The sequence below is a fragment of the Tauraco erythrolophus genome, chromosome 18 (assembly GCF_009769465.1).
Source record: "Tauraco erythrolophus isolate bTauEry1 chromosome 18, bTauEry1.pri, whole genome shotgun sequence".
Classification (NCBI taxonomy): domain Eukaryota; kingdom Metazoa; phylum Chordata; class Aves; order Musophagiformes; family Musophagidae; genus Tauraco; species Tauraco erythrolophus.
In genome coordinates, this window is record NC_141482.1 from 9608829 (window position 1) to 9628086 (window position 19258).

General features: G+C 40.4%; 1 protein-coding gene across 1 annotated transcript in view; it reads right to left on the minus strand.

Annotated features, from left to right (window-relative positions):
- The window catches only part of ATP9A (ATPase phospholipid transporting 9A), a 60167-nt gene that overhangs the window by 27944 nt on the left and 12965 nt on the right, over positions 1–19258 (minus strand). The window contains exons 4-13 of the mRNA XM_086622954.1: positions 17618–17726; positions 10642–10700; positions 9980–10031; positions 9318–9412; positions 8006–8086; positions 6557–6632; positions 3416–3492; positions 2658–2818; positions 1765–1907; positions 907–1019 (exon numbers count right to left, since the gene is read on the minus strand). Coding sequence (XP_086479080.1) covers positions 907–1019; positions 1765–1907; positions 2658–2818; positions 3416–3492; positions 6557–6632; positions 8006–8086; positions 9318–9412; positions 9980–10031; positions 10642–10700; positions 17618–17726 — 966 coding nt within the window. The remainder of the gene's footprint in view (positions 1–906; positions 1020–1764; positions 1908–2657; positions 2819–3415; positions 3493–6556; positions 6633–8005; positions 8087–9317; positions 9413–9979; positions 10032–10641; positions 10701–17617; positions 17727–19258) is intronic.

Genomic DNA, 19258 nt, shown 5'->3' on the forward strand with positions numbered 1-19258 from the left:
TTTCCTGTTCTATACTTTAAATGTTGACTTTGCTGCCTTCTTTAGTGGTAGGTACTTCTCAGAGCAGATGTCAGTTATGCACCATGTAAGATCACGGCTGCATCAGTGAAAGAATCCCACTTCTACCATTTTCTTTTTTAACAAATCAGGCCTAAAGCAGCGATACAGGCACACTTCTCTGTTACTGCTTACTAAGTACCTACGGTTCCTCTTCCTTTATTACTGCCCCAGTACACAGCATTTCAAACAGCAACTTCGTCCACTAAATATTATCCAGAGCCAATTTTCAATGAAGTAAATGCTGTGGTTGCTGTAAGTGGTGAATTCCGAAATAAAAGTATGCTATTTTACAATCAGACCGCGGTAGCAAGACACAGGCACACATACTCACATACACTTACACATCTGTGCACATCCTGCGGTAGTTAAAGACTGGTGGATGTGAAATAATCTCTGAATGTAATAAGCAATCAGGATAATATTTATGTATTAAGCATCCAACGACAATAGGATGACCAATAGGACAAGGGGTAATGGTTTTAAAATAGAGGGAGGTAGGTTCAGGTTGGATATTAGGAAAAAATTTTTTACTATGAGAGTGGTAGAACACTGGAACAGGTTGCCCAGAGAGGTGGTGGATGCTCCATCCCTGGAGACGTTCAAGGCCAGGTTGGACAAGGCCCTGAGCAACCTGATCTAGTTGGAGATATCCCTGTTCCTTGCAGGGGGGTTGGACTAGATGACCTTTGAAGGTCCCTTCCAGCCCTAACCATTCTATGATTCTATGACATTCAGACTTTTCCAAAAAGTAATAGGTAGATCCCTGCCACATAAATTCACCATTAGCCCAGTGACACGGAAAAATGTTTTGTGAACAAAGAGTCAAGTAATGCAATTTAATTCTACCTGAGTGTATATACTGAATATGTGGCTCTGCACTTCATCCATGGAGTCCAGGCCATAAGCTACTGTTCCCAGGTGGAGTCGCTTGAAGACCATCTCATTCTGTGTAAGAGTTCCTGTAACAGAAGCAGCACCAGATATGGAGTGGGAACCAACATGCCTATTCCCCAGCACATGTTCTCATCCTTGCTGTACCCCAAATTTAAGAGATATTGGGCCAGAAGCTGAATCAGTCAGTGCACCAGGCTCTCAGCACAGGCTGGGGCCAGCAAAAAAGACAACGTGAACAAACCTGAGAGCTGAATCTCCTGGGTATGGATGCACATCGCTGTGCCAGTAAATAAGAATGAGATTTACCCCAAAGTCAATGCCAGCAAGAGCATAATTCTGGTCCTGTTGGAACCAAAGAAAACTTCTGGAAACAATTTCAATGGGACCAGGATTTTACGTCAGATTAGGCTTTTCATTACAGCTTAGGTCTTCTGAATTCAAGCTCAACTTTAAAAGTGTAAGGACAGCAGCAGACAGTGTAAGTGATCTTAATCTAGTTTTGAAAACTAACCCTAAAAAGTTGCTTTTAATTTTATTTTTACCCTCAGCTTTTGGCTTAATAGCACATTTTAAGTGTTTTTTGAAGTAGCATAATATTCCTGTCCTATCTTACTTATAATGCATTCAGAACAAAAAAATGCAAAACTTTTTTTTCAAAAAACGATTAAATCATATTGTCAAAGTGACAGGAAATGCATATTTCTTCTAGTCCAAAGAAATCTTACATTATGCTCTCTGGCTGGCCAAAAATGTAACAAAATCCAAACAACAACATACCATGACTTAAAACTGTATTTTCTACACAGATACCTGTTTTGTCTGTAAGCAAATAGGATATCCTCCCCAGCTGCTCAGGAATAGTGCTGGACCGAACCACAGTCCCAGGGATTTTGGAATCTCTGCGGATCACCCAGCTGTAGACAATTTTCCCCATGTCCAGATTCACACGTAAACTATGCAGGAGGAAGGGGAAAAAGAAAACGTATCTCCAGTTAAACTTTGGAAAAAAATCATTGTGAACTGCCACAGTGCAATGAAAGGACACGTCTCCCATGCTGAATGTGAGCTGTCAAAGAGGGAGTTTTGGGAGAAGGATATTCAAAGTCAGTGCCTGGGTGGCAAATGGGGAGAAGGATTGTGCATTGCTGCAGTGGTACTGTAATTCAAAGACAGATGATAAAATTATACTGAAAAGAACAGATATATTTTGAGGGGAAGATGGACACAGACAGCGTGACTGATACACAGACGGCAGGGTAAAAATGGAACTGAAATGAATCCCAGACCTACACCGAAAGTAACAATCTACTTATTAATATAATGCAATTAAATATTAACATTTCAGTCTTCTCTAAAAGGCAATTGGGTCCTACTACACTACATATTGTATAAATCTCTCTCCTTTTCCATTTTTCTCTACTCCTATTAAAGTAACGAGGCAGCCTGAACCTGAGAGAAAGGGCCTTCAATGACTGATCCACAGCCTGAGTTAGAGTCAGTGAACAGGTGAATGTGCCAAACAAATTCCTCAGAAACAACAAAGCAATTCTCATGTTTGAACAGTAATTTGATTTTTATTTCTAGATTTGCTTATTTGTCAAATGAGGAATAGATAAGAGTTTACATGCTTGCTCATACTAGAAGCATGGAGGAGGATGCAAAGGAAACAGTATTTTGCTGGGGAGAATTAGCAATTGCCTTACCTAATGGGAATGATGTTTGAGAACAGAAGGAGAAATCTTATGATCTGAAGATACCAACGGCCAGCAAAGTGCTGGAGGGCCACCATGACAAGCGAGACTACCACAAGAGCCCCAAACAGGATCTTGGTAAGACAGTTCACTTCCAAATCAAAAAGACCAATCTAAAGAAATAAAATAAACACATTTCAAACGCACAAGAGAAGACATTAGCTCAATATAATATTCACAAAGGGAATGAACTGCCATATCCAAAGAGCAATTCTCCACTACTCTACTTCTCTTTTAAAACAATACAAACATATTTAAATTTATAAGCAATATTGTTGCCAGCTTACTAAATAAGACTTCCATCCTTTCGAAGCTAAGTAATGCACAAAGAGGTATGAGAGGACTCACACTGCCAAAAGCTGCAGTCTACATAAACATCCCTGTACCCTGTCTTAGCTTTGCTATGATATAAGAAAGGGGCAAAATAAGCTTTCCTACTCTAACTGAGACTATCTCATTATAACCATATAAACCAATGGTTTTACCAATCTTAAAAAGAGAGAAGAAACATGTATAATAGGATCAAAAAACATCAGGAGGAATAGGTTCTGCATTGGTAGCTATCTTAATTCATAGGCTGGAAGACATGAATCATTATTTGTATGGGGTTTTCCCTATATCATGTATGTATAGCATTTGAAGGATTTTCTTTAAAAAATGATAAATTTCTGTCTCTTTTTATTTATCATAAGACTGTTTCCTCACCATACCTTACTTCTTGGGTTTGAAGTATTCATCACACTGCGCAGTTCCCTTCCAGTGTAGAGAACAACTCCCACAACAGTACCTACACAAAACAGAGCACGCACCAGCTGAAGAAAAACAACCTCTGTTCGTTTTCTCTTTAAAAACACTCATTGGATCCAAAGGCTTGACAGTTGGAAAGGATTTTTATCAGGTTAATTTCAGAAGCAATAGCAACCAGAAATCAAAAAGCTGGTACCTGAAATATAAAAACTATGAAAACACAGACTTGGAACAGAAGACATCCTACAAAAAGTCAGTAAGTGTTCAACCACACTGCCCATATGGTTGGATGTGATGCAGCATCACAGGCTGCATCAACTACTGTGCATGGAAAGAGACATCAACTGCTTCGCTCTCCTGACTTTCCCTGACCCCGTTTTGATGTCAGTTGTCTCTCCTCACTATAAACAAAAGTTGCTAGTGATGGAGGACTTCTTGGTTTTCCTCCCACCACTTTGAATCTCACTTAGGTGTGGGTAAGTTTGCCTTACACCAGATAGTGACCCTTCATTGTGTGTCAAAATTTAATCCATGCTCTGGGCTACAGTTCCTCTTTATTGGTGAAGGTTGCCACAATTAGAGTAAAACCAATTAATTCCAACAGCTGTCAAAGACAAAATTACTGTGTTTTAAAATCTACAATTTACTTTAAGTATTTGTCTAATTGCTGTTCCCACTGAAAGGCGAATCACATGAACACCTACCTTACTGTAACAGATGGAGCTGTTGGGAGCCTACCAGTATATTTTAATGCTATGTCCCACAGTTGCTAAAGAGCTTAGAGCAACAAAGTTCTCCCTTTTCTTCTCACAGAAACGTAATACAGTTTAGCACCATAAATTACTGGTTTTCTACAGATTTCTTTTAAGGACTTTGCAAAAAGCCATGAAAAAACCCTAGCTAGCATCTAGAGTTTAAAAGCTGCTATGGCCAAAGTTGAATTTTTCACTAGAAAATTTCAGGGGTCTGTTAAAAGAGAGAAAACAACACCAAAAAAAAAAAACCAAACCACTGCTGCAAATACATTGCCATTTTATACTTTGCTATTTCCCTTCTCCCATTAATGATCGAAGTTTTAACAAGCTGCAAGTGAATTATTTTTTAATAAGACTGATTCAAAAGAGGTGGTTTCTAAAAATATGCTGGGAAACATTACTTAAAAAAAAAAAAACAAAACAAAACACCACCAACAACAAATCACTGGAGCCAGATGGCAGGTGGTGGTAAGATCATCACAATTCAAATCAGCAGATGGCACAGCTACTCCAAATCAACTGCAAACAGTCAAGAGTCAGACCCATTCCTACTACAGCAGATGGAGAAAGCCACATAGCTCTGCTTCGTCTTACAAGCAAAGGCTGCCCCAGTGAGATGGCATCACCACAACTTGACAGCTTTCACGTACAGAAGAAGAAAAATAATATCCCCATTTTTTCCTAACAGAAATAACCTGCAACATGCTATTTATTATTGCCGTAGGAGAAACAAAACTGAGTATTATATTGATCAAGTCAGTCAAAACGAGGGGGAAAACCTGCCAGGACTAGAAAACAGCTTGAAGGCACACTGGCATGTGTAAAAAGAGTTTGTAGCTGTTTTATGGCCATTCAAAACAGACTCAACTGCATAAACCATTTGAAATGGTGAAATTATTTGCAAATGCTTCTAAGTACATTTAGGCAGAGAGGAGGTCGTCACATGCCTTGATACAGACACCAGGACCACCAGGGCTTCTAAACAGCACTGAACTAGCGACCAGGAGGAGCAGAGAGTGCACTGTGCCCTCCTTTGGGGAAAAATGTCTGCACACACGGGTATACTACACACAGCTGAGTGCACAGCAGAGGAAGAGCTTTTACCCTCGGCAGGCACTGGCTGTGAGAGTGCTGAGGGCAGGACAGCATTCCCCTCTGCCCGCAGCAGGACTACTCACTGCAACACCTGCCGTGCCAGGCTCAGCCATGGCACTGCAGGATCCGCAATGGTTCAAGAGCTGGTACAAATTAAAGCTTTGACACAAGAGGCAAGGAAGCTCCTCTGGGAAAGGGTGCTGTGGGGAGAGTAGCCATATAGGAAAGAATCACAAGAAAAACAGCTTTCCATTTCTCCATCTATTTTGTTCAAAACCGGGATGAGCTGAGGCTCATGCATTAAGCAGCCTGATGGGTATTTGAAACTGCCAGGCTGACTACATGTGTCTTACACTCAGAGCAGAGGAAGGTAGGTTACCTACTGCATGGCAGTTACTAATCTAGAAACATAATTTACTTGACTAAATTTTATTTGGATCTCGATTAAACTGTATTTTGACAACCAGTTTTTTCACAATTCCTTGGTCACAGCACTGCGACAACACCATAATACATTTCAAAGAAGAGTCAGAGCAGGATTAGATAGAAATATACAGGAATAAAGTTTATTCACTGCTTTCTGCTTTTAAAAGGCCAAATCAATCTTTTGAAGTTCATGTTCCTTCCTATTAATTCCATGTACACCTTGGTACCACACTGTCAAGTCTCTCCATTTGACAGCTTTAATTCTAGAATTGTACTACAGAATTTCACTCTCCTCCAGCTATTGCTCTGCAAACTTTGCAAGCACGCTGGAGAGGAAAGGAATAAGGCTTTTACTTTGACAAGTGTCTAGAAGAGGGCATTGATTAATCTCAGACTTTGGGAGCTTATCGTATATATAAGCCAAAATCTGTCAAAGAATTTATTGTTTTCCCTTTTTGAAAGTATATAAGATGAACTCAATAGAAGCACTTACCTGGAAATCTTTCATCTTAGCTTCTGTTACCAGAATCTATTTGACACCATTTCTGTTACAGATTAGAATGTCAATGTGGAGAGCAATTAAGTGCTATTCTGGTCCTAGATGCTAAAGAAGTGCCCAAAGGCCACTCCAATTCTTTCTCATCTAGGAATGTCCAAGAGGCAATTAGATGTCAGCTCAGCTCCCCAGAGGTGTTACGACAAGTGGGAAACCTCATTCCAACTGCTAATTTCTCCAACTGACAGAGATTATTATTCCATTACAAAAAGACCTTTAAAAATTGTTAACATATTCCCTTAAAAAAAAATTCACACACGCCTCCATCTTACCTGATGCAATCACTGTGCTGGCCCATAGGGTGTTTTCTATGCTTAAACTTTCATTTACTGGAGGGTCACTGTCCTCCTATAGGAGAATAAAAAGAAAAACAAACTTGTCAGTAATGCAAAAGACCAGTGGATGACAAGAGTCACACAGAGGTGTTTGGAGAGGGATGCTGGGAGAGTTGGTAGAGGGCTTCTTGATAGGATGGAGGACTTTCCTAAACCTAGGTGAATCTCTGGGTGGGTTAAAAACACAAGGACTTTGTTTTAGTGGAACAGAAGGACTGGGCAGGGGGGGCGGAATCTATTAAGATACCTCTGCCTGCTGAAGGCCCCCAGGAATCATAAATGAGAAAAGGGATTTGTCAGCAGCTCTCCAGGGACTACAGGAAAACATTCCCTCACTTCGTTCATGTGGATTAATAGTGTTTCTCCTGCTACCGTTATGATCTCACTGAGAACCTGTTTGGACTGCTCAGCGATGCCTGGAAAGTTGTGTGCTATGCACCAGAGAACAGTTACAAGAAAGCACGATTCCTTTCAGGCAACAAAAGATTAATTCTACACAACTACCTTTGCATGAGAAAGTAAATTAATGTCTGTGCAAGTTTTATACAAGAACTGCCTCTCCAAGCCACTCAAACTCCTCTTCCGTGCCAGCACTATTAACCAGATTAAACCATGCCACAAGATAAAAAGGGCAAAATCTATGGTTTTTAATTAATATAACACCAAGAACTTCTAAAAAGCTGTAACTGTCTCCTATTTGTTACAAAACCATTTGTCCTCTGAAAGCTCCCCAAGGGTATTAGATGAATCTCTCAAAACTTTCATAATCCCACTGAGAGGTAAAAAACCCCAACCTTTTGCCCCAAGTAGGCAATGCATCTTCCCAACAAGTCAAATAACATATATTTTTTAATGGTGATATTTCACAGTGGCTCTGAGCTGCTGCCCTCTGAAATAGGGGACAGATATAACTGAGTTCACATAGGCTGCATCCAATTGAAGGCAAAAAATCAACTGACTCAGAATTAAGACTGCTAATTGCCTGATCTAGCTAAGATTTGGTATCTTTTCACAATTAAAGGATTTTAATCCTACAGAGTCCATGGTGGTCCAGATTTCCTTCTGAACAGGCACCATGAATACATAACTACCAGTCTCCAACCAAATGTTCAGGTCTAATCCCTTCAGAGTAAGGTATTAATCCCAAACAGCTTATGAAATTGTCTCCCAGTCAAAGTTTTGATAATGATATTTTTGTGTCAGATTTACTTCATGGACTTCATGAAGGAAAAAAAGGAAAAGGGAAAAAAAAGAAAGAAGAGACAAGGAATGGCAAGAGAGACTTCACTATTTCTCCTAAAAGACTCTGGCATCCTGGTAGCATTCAGCAGGCTTGCATAGCAAACACTACATATGTGATTTCAAGCATATGTCAGCAAGACTCACCCTTGTGAAGGTCCCCACGAAATTATGTATATCAATATTGGGTTCTTCTGCATATACGTAGGATCGAATTTGCAGTAGGTCCTGTAAAACAAACATGTTTCGGCAGACAGTTAGACGACGACATTTTAATAACGTACAAATGTTTCTACCCAAATACTTTGAGCAAGAGTTACTTATCAAGTTAAGATAACTACTAAATTATATTACTTACTGGAGCCCAACTGTCTAAGAGAAAATACAATTGTTGTACCCGTTTCACTGAAGTGTATTTATTGAACTGATACTTGAGTGACTCCTGGGACTTACATACATGTCAGTGCCCCATAAAAGAAATTTCAGCCTGGATAATTAAGACAGCCTAAGACACTTATTACTTTGTAGCAAAGAAGGTTTGGACTAGTCTTCCAAGGAAACCAAGGAAGACCCTATCATTCAATATTTAGTTCAAGACACCAGTGTCACTAGGAACAGTTCTGTGGTGACAAGAAGATATGCCAGTTCTGCACAGTGTTTTTACTGCTAACTCCTACACATGCATGAACTATTCACTTTATGAAGAGAATGCCTTGCTTGAAAGCCTTTGTATAAAATAAACTTCTTGCACTTTTTACAGATAGAACATCAATAAAACAGATACTTAGATTTTCCTTCTTTAAAAACAAACAAAACCCCAAAACCCAAACAAATCTCTCAAAAAAAAAAACAAACCCACTCAAACTACTTTAGCTACAGGTTTTGGGAGACAGCATGTTTGATGGAGGTTACATGCTTATTTCAGATCACACAGTGGAGCTTCCATGGTGACACTCCTCCTTTCATAAAAGCAAGCAATGAAAACTTAACTGCCTCTAAAGCCATTTCATGAAAGTGGATGAACTGTGCCTCTGAACACACTGCAGTGCAAGGAGTGAAAGGGAGCATTTAAGAAGTGCCACCACGGGTACCTATCCTGCAACAAGACTCATCCTGCAGCAAGTTACTGCATGGTCTCTGGAGAGGAAAAAGAAAATAGGAGCATCCTACCATCATCTACCTCCTGCTGTGAGGTCACTCTCTAGCTGTGGTGACAGCCGTGCAGCAGGGACACCTAGCTTCACCTCACCTGAAACCTTGCCTGGAGCTCGGGAAGACCTGGCTTACCTTACATTCTTTGCTGCCAAAGCTAATCCGTAACACGCCCTGAGCCCTGGGCAGAACAATGCTGCGTTGGCCTGTTCCTCAAAACAGCCCATTAACTGAAGCACCTGAACTTTTTCAGGTAAAACAGAGAGCACGTTTACCAAGCAGAATATTTCGTAGGAAGGCAGCTTACAGAAGCGGTTGGCAGTCTCTGAGTACAGGTAACAGGCAGCCGCAGTTTCCAGTCTGTCTCACCATCCAGCTGGTCAGTGCGAAGGAAGCAAGACCCTGTGGATTTTCAACACCAGTCAGTGCTCTTTCCAGATCTGACTTAGGCACACTTATAGCTCATGAAATGAGCTATATATCTAGGACACCCTGCTTTCTTTGGAAACAGTATCTGATTTCAGGTAACATCTGTTAATAACATAAGAACGATGTTCCTGCATCACACATTCATTACTCTCCACTATTTCAGAATACAGTGAGACTCTGCACTGTACCTTTAAGACATTTGAAATGTTCTCATTAGTCTTTATGTTTTCAATGCTTTTGATCAAACATTTCCTTATCCCACACTTAACAAAACAAACCTGAATGGCAAGTAAAATGATTTACATCTACAATGCAAACTATTGTGCAACCTGATTCATTTACCCTGGATTCAACTACCTACATTCTTTGATTAGCAAACAGAGTGTGACATCCTGAGAAGCGGTGGTCCACAAAAGCATTTGAATTCTCTCTTTAAAATTTTTCTATTATCTATTTCTTTCACATTTCCAAAAGATAATTTTCCCTAAACAACCAGTGAAAGGTTAATGGCTATTTTGACAATTGGTTCCAGATGTTTACCATTCTTCTCCGACGTCCTCAGGAAGATCATGTCAGCAGGGACCCGCTGGTTCTGTTAGGAGAAGAAAGGCCATTATTGTGCATACACCCCTGCACGCGTGTGCGGCCGCCTTCCACAGCCCCACCGTGACAAGCTAAGGGGGTATGGAGGAGAAAGACGAGTTCTTTGTCAAACCAAAGCTTGGAATTCATTTTGCTTTGAATCCTAAACTCACTTCCCTGCAAAATTCCAAGTGCAGAATAATAACTGGTGCCAGCTCCCACTGACCAGACTGACCGACTGCTAGGTTTACAAAAGAGCTAGTGAGTAACTCTAGAAGTATGAAGAAATTTTAAACTAATGCTGGTTTCCTTTCAAGAAGTCCCATGCTAAAAGCAAGCATGTAGCTGGAGTCTACAGCTACCATTTTTCTTTTTTTTTTTGTACTGAATGTTTTCAGAGTAATAGTTTTAGAGGACACAGCTGCTTCCACATAGAGTGTGTGGAAAAAAAGGGCAGGGGAGATGGAGAAACCCTGAAAAGTGATTAAATATTCTAACTAGTGTTCAACGCTTGACATTTTGAGCCTATCATAAAACAAACATGAGTTCAAAACACCTCATTTTCTATGGCCTTGAAAAAAAAAATACTTTACAAACAAAAGGTACACATAAAGGCTAACCTTTTCAACAATGATGAGGTCGCCTACTTGTATATTAGAGCTCTTCACCTTCACAGTCCCTGTAAAGGAAAGATAACAGCACATTAGAGCAGCAGGACAGAGTTTGTGGGTGCTGTGCGATACTCTGTACCTCCCTTCCTTCCACTTCACTATTCTGGAGAAAATGGGTAACGTTTCCATCACAAGAATTCAGCAACGCTGCCCTGTAAAGACTTACCAAGCCCACTGCTCCCACTGGTAAAGCAGTAGGTTTCAATGTGCAGAAAGGGCTGAAAGCCTCTTGTCTAACAGCTCCAGACCTTAGCCAAGGATGCAGAAACCCCCTGGTCACTCTCTAGTGACAACTTTGAAACAAAACCTTAGAATTTTTTTTCATAAACACTTTTGGCGTCAGGCAGACAACAGAGCAAGATCAGAAAAACTACAATAGGGAGGGAACCACCAACTTCCAACCCCTCTTCTCCAGGTGGTTACAAATTTAAAGCTCAGCTCTCAAACCAGTACTTGGGAGCCATAAGTAAAATGGGCCCATCTTAAAAACCAGGCTCATTTTCTTCTGTGCCACAGCTCTTGTGTCTGGCTCAGCTCTACCACCTCTCCTTCACCTCTCAGCAGACCCAGCCTGAACAAGCCCTGCAGAGCCAGGTCCTCCAGAAAACACGTAAATATTTATTTCTTTGCAGCTGTCAAACATTTCCCAGTTGCTTTAAAACAGGGGATTAATTTAACAATTGGCTAGTAATTTCAAATCATTAGCCAGCTCTAGATTTGGCTTCTCAGACTAACTAGTGATTTATAATCAGTTAATTTGAACCCTGCCTCTATGTGTCTGTCTGTTATATTTCAACAAAAGCCTCTTTAATCTGCTGTGATTTGAGTGGAAGTGGGGGAGGCACGTGGAGCTCACCCCAGCACAGACAACATTCCTACTGTACCTCAAAATTCATGGGCTAACTGGCCAGATAGCAGCTCAGGGGGAACGGAGAAGGGGGAAGGGAGGGGGAATAGAAATTAGCACAAAGCACAAAGGTCACTAGGATTTTACTACTGGCAGTCCCTTCATTAGCATCCTTCTCAGGATATGCTTCAGTGTTTCTGCTCCAAATTAACAATGAAAGCCATTCTGGGCTCCGGGCAGCCTGCTGCTTTGGTGACACACTGTGTGCTTAACAACATGCTTCATCACTGCTGCTAATAAATGCAGACTTCCTTACATGCTGTAATTATTCCTACAAATTATAAGCAGTCATGGCCCATTTCACAAATATCTCATAGGTCTTTCGCAGATCCTGGGTATTGCCTTGCGAGATTTTTAGTTTAAAAAAAAAGGGGTAAACAAAAAGAATGCTGGGCTAAAGACATCTCTGCCGGGGCAGGAAGCATACCGGGGATTAAGAGTCCATTACGCAGAGGCTTGAAAAGAAAAGCCGCGCTCCAAGAGGATCCAAAAAAGCATCCCTGGCAGTCTTCTGTATGGGCTATACAAAGTTAGGTACTATGACACTAAAAGGGTCTGACAGATAACATCTCTTCCTCCCCTTTTAATACGGTTATTCATGAAACAACAAAAAGTGCTTTTGAATATTCTCCTGTGCAAAGGAGGAAAAAATCCCTGTGTGCTCTCCCTACACAGGCACATCAATTCCTAAACCACTGTGCAAAAAAAGAACTCACGGAAGGAGAGGTGGATTTGTTTAAACATATTTTATGTATTTCTCTTAAAGATCACAAGGATTTATCGGTGACTGTCAGTATAGGAAGCACTACTTGCAGGGCTCAAGAATGGAAACTTATTTTTGTAGTGCTTTCCTTAACGATGTAAATTCATACTGGAAAAGAAAAATTAATGCCTGGACAAAGCTACAATGTGATTTTTTTCCTACCATTATGTACATAAAAGGCTTCTGGGATCATTAGCCTGAAAATAGTATTATCTGCTTTAAAATTTTCCAATATAAGGAAAATCAAAGCAGTTGGAGCAGATTCGTCTTTTTCAACAACCCTCCCAACAACCCTCCCAACCTGAGTTGTTTTAAGGCAAAAGAAAAGGAGGACCTTTCTAAACAATACACATTTTTATAACTCCTGTATAAATGAGACGCCCTTTTTAGGTAGCAAAGCTAATTCTGCTTTTCCAGCCACAGTCCTGGCCTCTCATGGATGACATCTCTGCAGTATGTACCATATGTCCTGCTAAGAAGGCGCGGGACCAGATGTTTCCTTTGACTCAGGACTCCCATAAAGAAACTTACTTGAATTAGTTTTATTTTGATCTTGGGAATTCTGTAATTCCTTTTTCCTTCTGTGGGGAAACTACCTCCTAAATATTAGATGTTTTCTCACGCGTGTTTAAGAAACCAGCTAATAACACAACTGCTTCATTTACCAATATTGCTCTATTATTAAAGTATTTTTGTAGTAATAAATCACTGCTTTTATAAATGCATCTAGAAGTGTTTCCTCTGAATACAGACATTTATTTAGCATTTACAACGCTTCCAGTTTAAATTTAAATGAGAATACAAGTCAGCAAATAACACAATTTTTAAAAGCAACTAGTCTTTTTATCTTATTTTTTAAAAAATCAATTCTTAAAATTTGATTGATATTAGTTTCATTCTTTGCTGTATCCTGATTTTTATTTTTTCTAAAGATAAAAAAGAAAACACAATAAAATGCAAACAGTTTGTTCAAAGTTCAGCAATGGCCTTTCAAATTATCTCCAAATCTGCAGTGTGATGAACGTACGATAAAGCAGATTATTTGAAGTATTAAATATACTAGTCAGAAGAGATGCGTTTTTTTACTATGTGAGCACTTACGTCAAGATTTCACAATAGCTCTGCAGAGCTTCATTAAGGCAAAGATGAAAACACTTAATTTGGAATTAAAGATGAAGCCAGAGATTTATTAAAACAAGTCAAACGCATTTGGAGAAAAAAAAAAAAAAAAAAAGTTGCTTGGATGTGCTACACCAAACTTTTGGCTTTTGCAGCCTTATGCTGTATAAACTGTGGAGCAGGACTCAGAGGGTTTGGGAAAATATTGTTTTTATATGGCTGGTAAATGCCAATGATCTGTATCTTAAGTAGCACCCCTCAGTAGGAGGTCTCTTCCCATTTCTTTCTGTAGAGTTTCTCTCTATTATGCAGTGTTACCCGAGGAGGGGGGGCTGCAAGAGAAGAAAAACAAACCAAGAATTTGCAAGCACAGTTCTAGCTTTCTATCAAGCAGAAAGTCAGCACGCAGACTTCTGAACACAAAGAGGCTTGTAGGTTTATGAACAGGGGATTGAAATTTGATTATTTTTTATTACAATCCAAACAATGGTCCTTTAAATGGAGAGCTTTCTATTTTAAAATAAAAAAAATGCTTTCCAGAAGTCTGCTGGTTTCATCATTTTGGAATATAAATGGATCACACTGGTAGAAAGAGAAAAGAGGTCCAGGTGGAGTTTTTTTGCTGTTACGTAAAATAAAGGAACACAGAAAATACACTACTGACTACTCTGCCTCACACTGCTCTCCAAAAAGATTAGTCCCTGGAATTCAGCCACCATATTTAAAATAAAATGTGATCCAAAGAGGATTCTCCCTTCTTCTCTACAAAGCAAGCAGCTTAGTGAATCTTAAAAAGCTTAAGAAGAAGAGTGCATGAAAAAAGTTTCACGTGCAGGAGAAGCTGCAAATCCAAAATAACCCCCCAGGAGCGGAGGACCAGGCAGTCGGGCGTGCTGGAGCTGGAGAGCTCCAGGCCAGTGGCAGGAGCTGTGCCCGGCTGCAGCCACAGCTCTGCCCAGGCGCGAGGAACCGCGCACAAAGAGCACAAGAGGATCCCGATTTGGGAAAGAACTTAAATCCGTACTTACTTCTATCCCTATTCAAAACTGCATATAAGCACGTGCTTAAGTCTCCCTGGCTCCGTTCAGGCCTAAGTGTGTATTTACATCGTGGAGCTGCACTGGGAGGCCGAGGCTGGAGATGGGAAAAACTATTCTCCAGCCACCTTAACAGCAGCTTAATGCAAATACTCGGGGGAAATAAAAATAGCTTGGAGAAAGCTACAGTGCTCCATTAGGTCCGTTATAGACAATCTTCAAGAACAGCAGTGCTCAGCGTCAAGCTTCACCTAATCTCTCCCCCAAAACACTGGCTTTAGAGGTGAAACTATTGGGAAGTTTAAAAAAGTTATATAGCAGCATTTTAGAGGGCTTTTGTGCACGGGTACCCTTCTGCACTGCCTCTTTTCAGTACAGGAGCTGTGCCAATATCCTGAAGCAAGAAATGTGCTATTCAGAAAACAAACAGACAAAAAACCCAAACAAACAAACGAACAAACAACAACAACAACAAAAAAACACACACACAAAAAAAAAAAAACAAAAAACAACAAACCCACAAAAAAACAACCCAGCCTGTAAACAGTCCAAGGCAAGTCCTGCCTGGAGTTTTGTCAGCTACACTGAAAATTAGTCGTTAATATCAGCTGCTCTCAGCTTATTTTGCTATTTGCTGCTTCCACTTCTAACCTGATGAAGGGCTTCCTCGAAAGCTTGCCTACTTTTTCTAACTGTATCAATAGATACAATAAAACAAATCCAACACTCTTCCATTCCCCAGCCATGGTGGCCTCACAAGGTATTTCCCTGCTCTCTCAGAGGTGCTAAGGTTTTAATCAGTGGAAAAATAGATGTTCAGTTCTCCTGAAAAGCTTGAGTACTGAGATTCAGTGACAAACAGAAAACTACTTTTCTCCCCAATCCCTAAGACAATCACAAATAATTTTCCGTGTTCTTCCTACTCTAAACTATACTGCTAGAGAGTCTAATTCCTGTTTCTGCACCAAATTCATGTTAAATAAAGTGGCTTAAGACTTTTGGCTAGTGCCCAGCTGCCAATCCTCCTTGGTTTCTTTCACAAATTTAGAAAAGTTAAAGGACTAGGGGGAGGGAAATCATTCATGGGAAACGTAATAGCAATATGAAAAGAACTAAAGGAGAGGTCAGGCCCCTTATAGATCACTGAATAGAATCCAGAAGGCAACTCTTTTATATCTTTAAATAGATGTAGTACACCCCTCTTGGATGAGGCTTTTGTTGGTTGCCAAGCATTTTAAGTGTTGTAGTAAGAATATGTTATTAAAAGCGGATTTAATATTCAGAAACTCAAACTCCCTAGTTCAGAGATGCCTCATAATTCCTGGCATGTGAAATATATACAGCCTTAAGCAATCACATTTAAAAAGCAGCCTTATTCCTAAAAGTGCAAGTGTTGAAAGTGGCATAGTTTTACTACACCTAGTTAACTGCATCTTAATTCAGGGGTATAAACTTTTGTAACAAAGAAACTGGAAATGAAAAAAAGAAGTTCCTTAAATTCAGTTCATTCTCGTTTTAAAAACAAAACCCTGGCCTCATTGTCATTATCGTGGTATCAGGAGTAACTCCATAGTGAGGCGGCATTCGATTTTTCAAACAAGAATTTAAATGTCTTTGTTAGGCACGGCAGAGCTGTAAACAATGGCCAGAGCCAGGGATCAGACACAGCTGAGCCCGGGCTCACTTGCAAACAAGGTCTCCAAACTCCTCCTATTTGAAGGAAGAGACTAAAGATGATGTATACAAAAAAACATCAGAGAAGATATTGCCAATACTGAGGAGCTACCTCAAACCCTGCTAACAGAAACACACAAAAGATGTGGTAATGTATCACACAGTCTCTTATAGCAAAGGACTTGCATGATGTAAGTCTGGCACGACCCAGAAAAAACTATGAAACTCAACCAGTATTGCATGTCCAATAAGTGGTGGAACATAATAGTATATCAAGCAAGTTACCTTAAATTTAACACATGCACTCACAAGCTCCTTCAGTACAGAGTATTGTACTTCGCTATGATTTGCAGTATCTGTGCTGAAAGGTTCCCCAGACACCAGAACACAGCCTACCTTCACCCTTATTAGTTGAATCTACCTCTGCGCAATCATCTCCTGACAATTTCACAGATCCAGGTTTAATTCTTCTAGTAAAGTGCTTTTGCAAATTATCTGTCTATGTGGATCCTCCTCCCTTTTTTAAGCACACATTTGTAGTTTCCATTAAAGAATACGAAACGGTAGCTTACACGAATCCTTCTTACATCTGTCTCTCTTACTGACAGGGTGAGCAAGCAAAACACACATGCAAGGGGAAGACAGATGCACCATTAAAAAAACTGGAAGAAAAAAAAAAAAAAAACCCAAACAATATATCGCATCTCCTATAGTTTCATTCTTGTTTTCTTCCTACTACACTGTTTGCTGTCTCTGCCTCTCCCTCCCTTCATCCACACAACATTATGGAGCACTTCTCTTGCATCTCAGCTTTGCAGGAAGGAAAACACATTTCCCTTCTGGAAACATCCACCTCCACAACCTAGAGCAATTCCGATCCAGTTTCATTTTCTTTGGTGACTCCAGTCCACCAAGAAGGGACAGAATTTGGGAAAGAAGCTATGGCCTACGCTGGGGTTCAAAAATACCATATTAGCTGCTTGGAAGTTAAGCCCTGCCTGGTGCTGGCTGCAGCAAATTCCCAGCACACCACACGGGGTCCTGCCCGTGAAAACGCACTGGCTGCCCACTCGCCACACCTCGGGCTGCAGAGACGATGCTCTGAACTTATTTGAGGTAATTAACCTCCTCCCACCCACCACCTCACTGGGCGTGCATCTCCGTGGAAAACCCTCAGCAAAGTCCAGCATCCACCGCAGCCCAGCGAGGAGCCGTCCATGAGAAGCCACCTGGAGCCCCGATGCCTGGGAAGCAGCAGGAGCGGCAGCGCGGCCGCGAAGCCACGTGCCTGCGAGCCCATAACCCCCTCCCCGTTCCTTGAACTCTGCTTCTCCGACTGTCAGCAGCGTTTGATTGAGTTGCAAGCCCCGGCGCTGCCGCAGCCGTGCCGGGATGCAGCGGGCGCGCTGGAGCCGCCGAGCCGACCTCTGGCTGTGAGCTTGCTGTAGATCTGCGAGTTCACTTCCTTGTCGCGCATGTAACATCTGATCTCCTCCGCCGCCTCTCGGATGACGGTAACAGCAAGCACAAATCCCTGAAAGGGAGCATAAGGGGCAAACAGAATGGATGAAAAGGTCAGGAAAAAAATCACATCTGCCTCTAATAAGAGCAATATTTATCAGTACCAATGCCAACAATCCGCATTTCCTTACTCCATCTTCTCTCACTAAATCATTATAGTGATATTAGGCGTTGTTGGCCAGAATTCCCAATAGCAAACGGACAACAGACTTGTTGCTTAAAAAAATATGGTTGTTTCTCAACTTTACTGTGATGCTCTGCCAGTACCTCCCAAAGAAATCTTCGTAAAGTTTATCTGAGGAGTGTAAATAACATATTTCATCTCACTTCACCAGTGAGTAACTAAGACTGAGAGGGGTTATACAAAATTCCAATCTAAGACAGGATCCCTGAAATCTCAGTACTCTCTCCACCACAGAACCATCACAGTTAGCTCACCTAATCTGGGAGATTTATTTATATAGAAATATATACAGAAATTCATATAAACCCTCTTTTATATATACAGATGTATAGATATATAATGCATGTGTATTCATGTGTACGTATACACACACTCAACCTACACAAATAAGCACTCTAAACACATAAACATGAACTACTCATAATATAATTACACATCTGTCCAATTAGGGTTTCAGTCCCACTTTTCTGCAGATATAAGCGGTCATTTCATTTCCTCTTGTCATGAGGAAGATGCCCACATCATATCCTTCATTATAATAAAAAAATAACTAAATTAATGCAAAACAATTCTTTATGGGACTAGTACCACAAAGTCTTTTTTTTTTTGTTAGGCACTATTCAGCTCAGACTCACTAAACAGTTAAAACACTCCTCATCTGTTACAGAAGAAAAATGAACTTTTTAGAATCTGTATTCTTGAAAATTGCAACCATGTACTGATTATGATTACCTCTGCCAATAAGAAACTTTTTTATTGTAAGAAGGGGGCAGGGCAACGTTAGCAACTGAGAGTTACATTAAAAATACATGAAAACGTCTGTAATTACTCCCCTACCCAAACAAAATTTTGCCAGCGGGTTGCAATTTCCAACTTTAAGTAACTTCATTTTTAGAAAGAACCTCCAAAAACCAGAAGTACAAGTTCTTAAGCTGGGCACAAGGAACTCGTGAACCTGAACTCCACAACCACCTCGGGAAAGTCTTGCTGCAGAGCATTGCTAACACTACCCAACACAGTAACAATTCAAATTCTCACATTTTTTTTAAACAAAGGAAAATTATGAAGAATGACCTAAGAGCTATCAAGACTGAAGGAGAGCAGTGTATTTAGTTATTAAAATATTGAGGAACACTTCATCTGCTGGCTCTCGGAATCCTATAATTAAACTAAATAGTCCCTAATTCTAGTACATAGATTTGCATCTAAATGCATTATCTAGATTAATTAGTATCAGTCTTGAAATGCAATGTAGTATGTTGCTGCAGTATTTAAAAATGCAGACACATGAAGAGACCTAAGGATGGGCAATTATTTTTTTTAAAAATGGCTGTATTCAATTGAAAGTAAGAAGACATTAA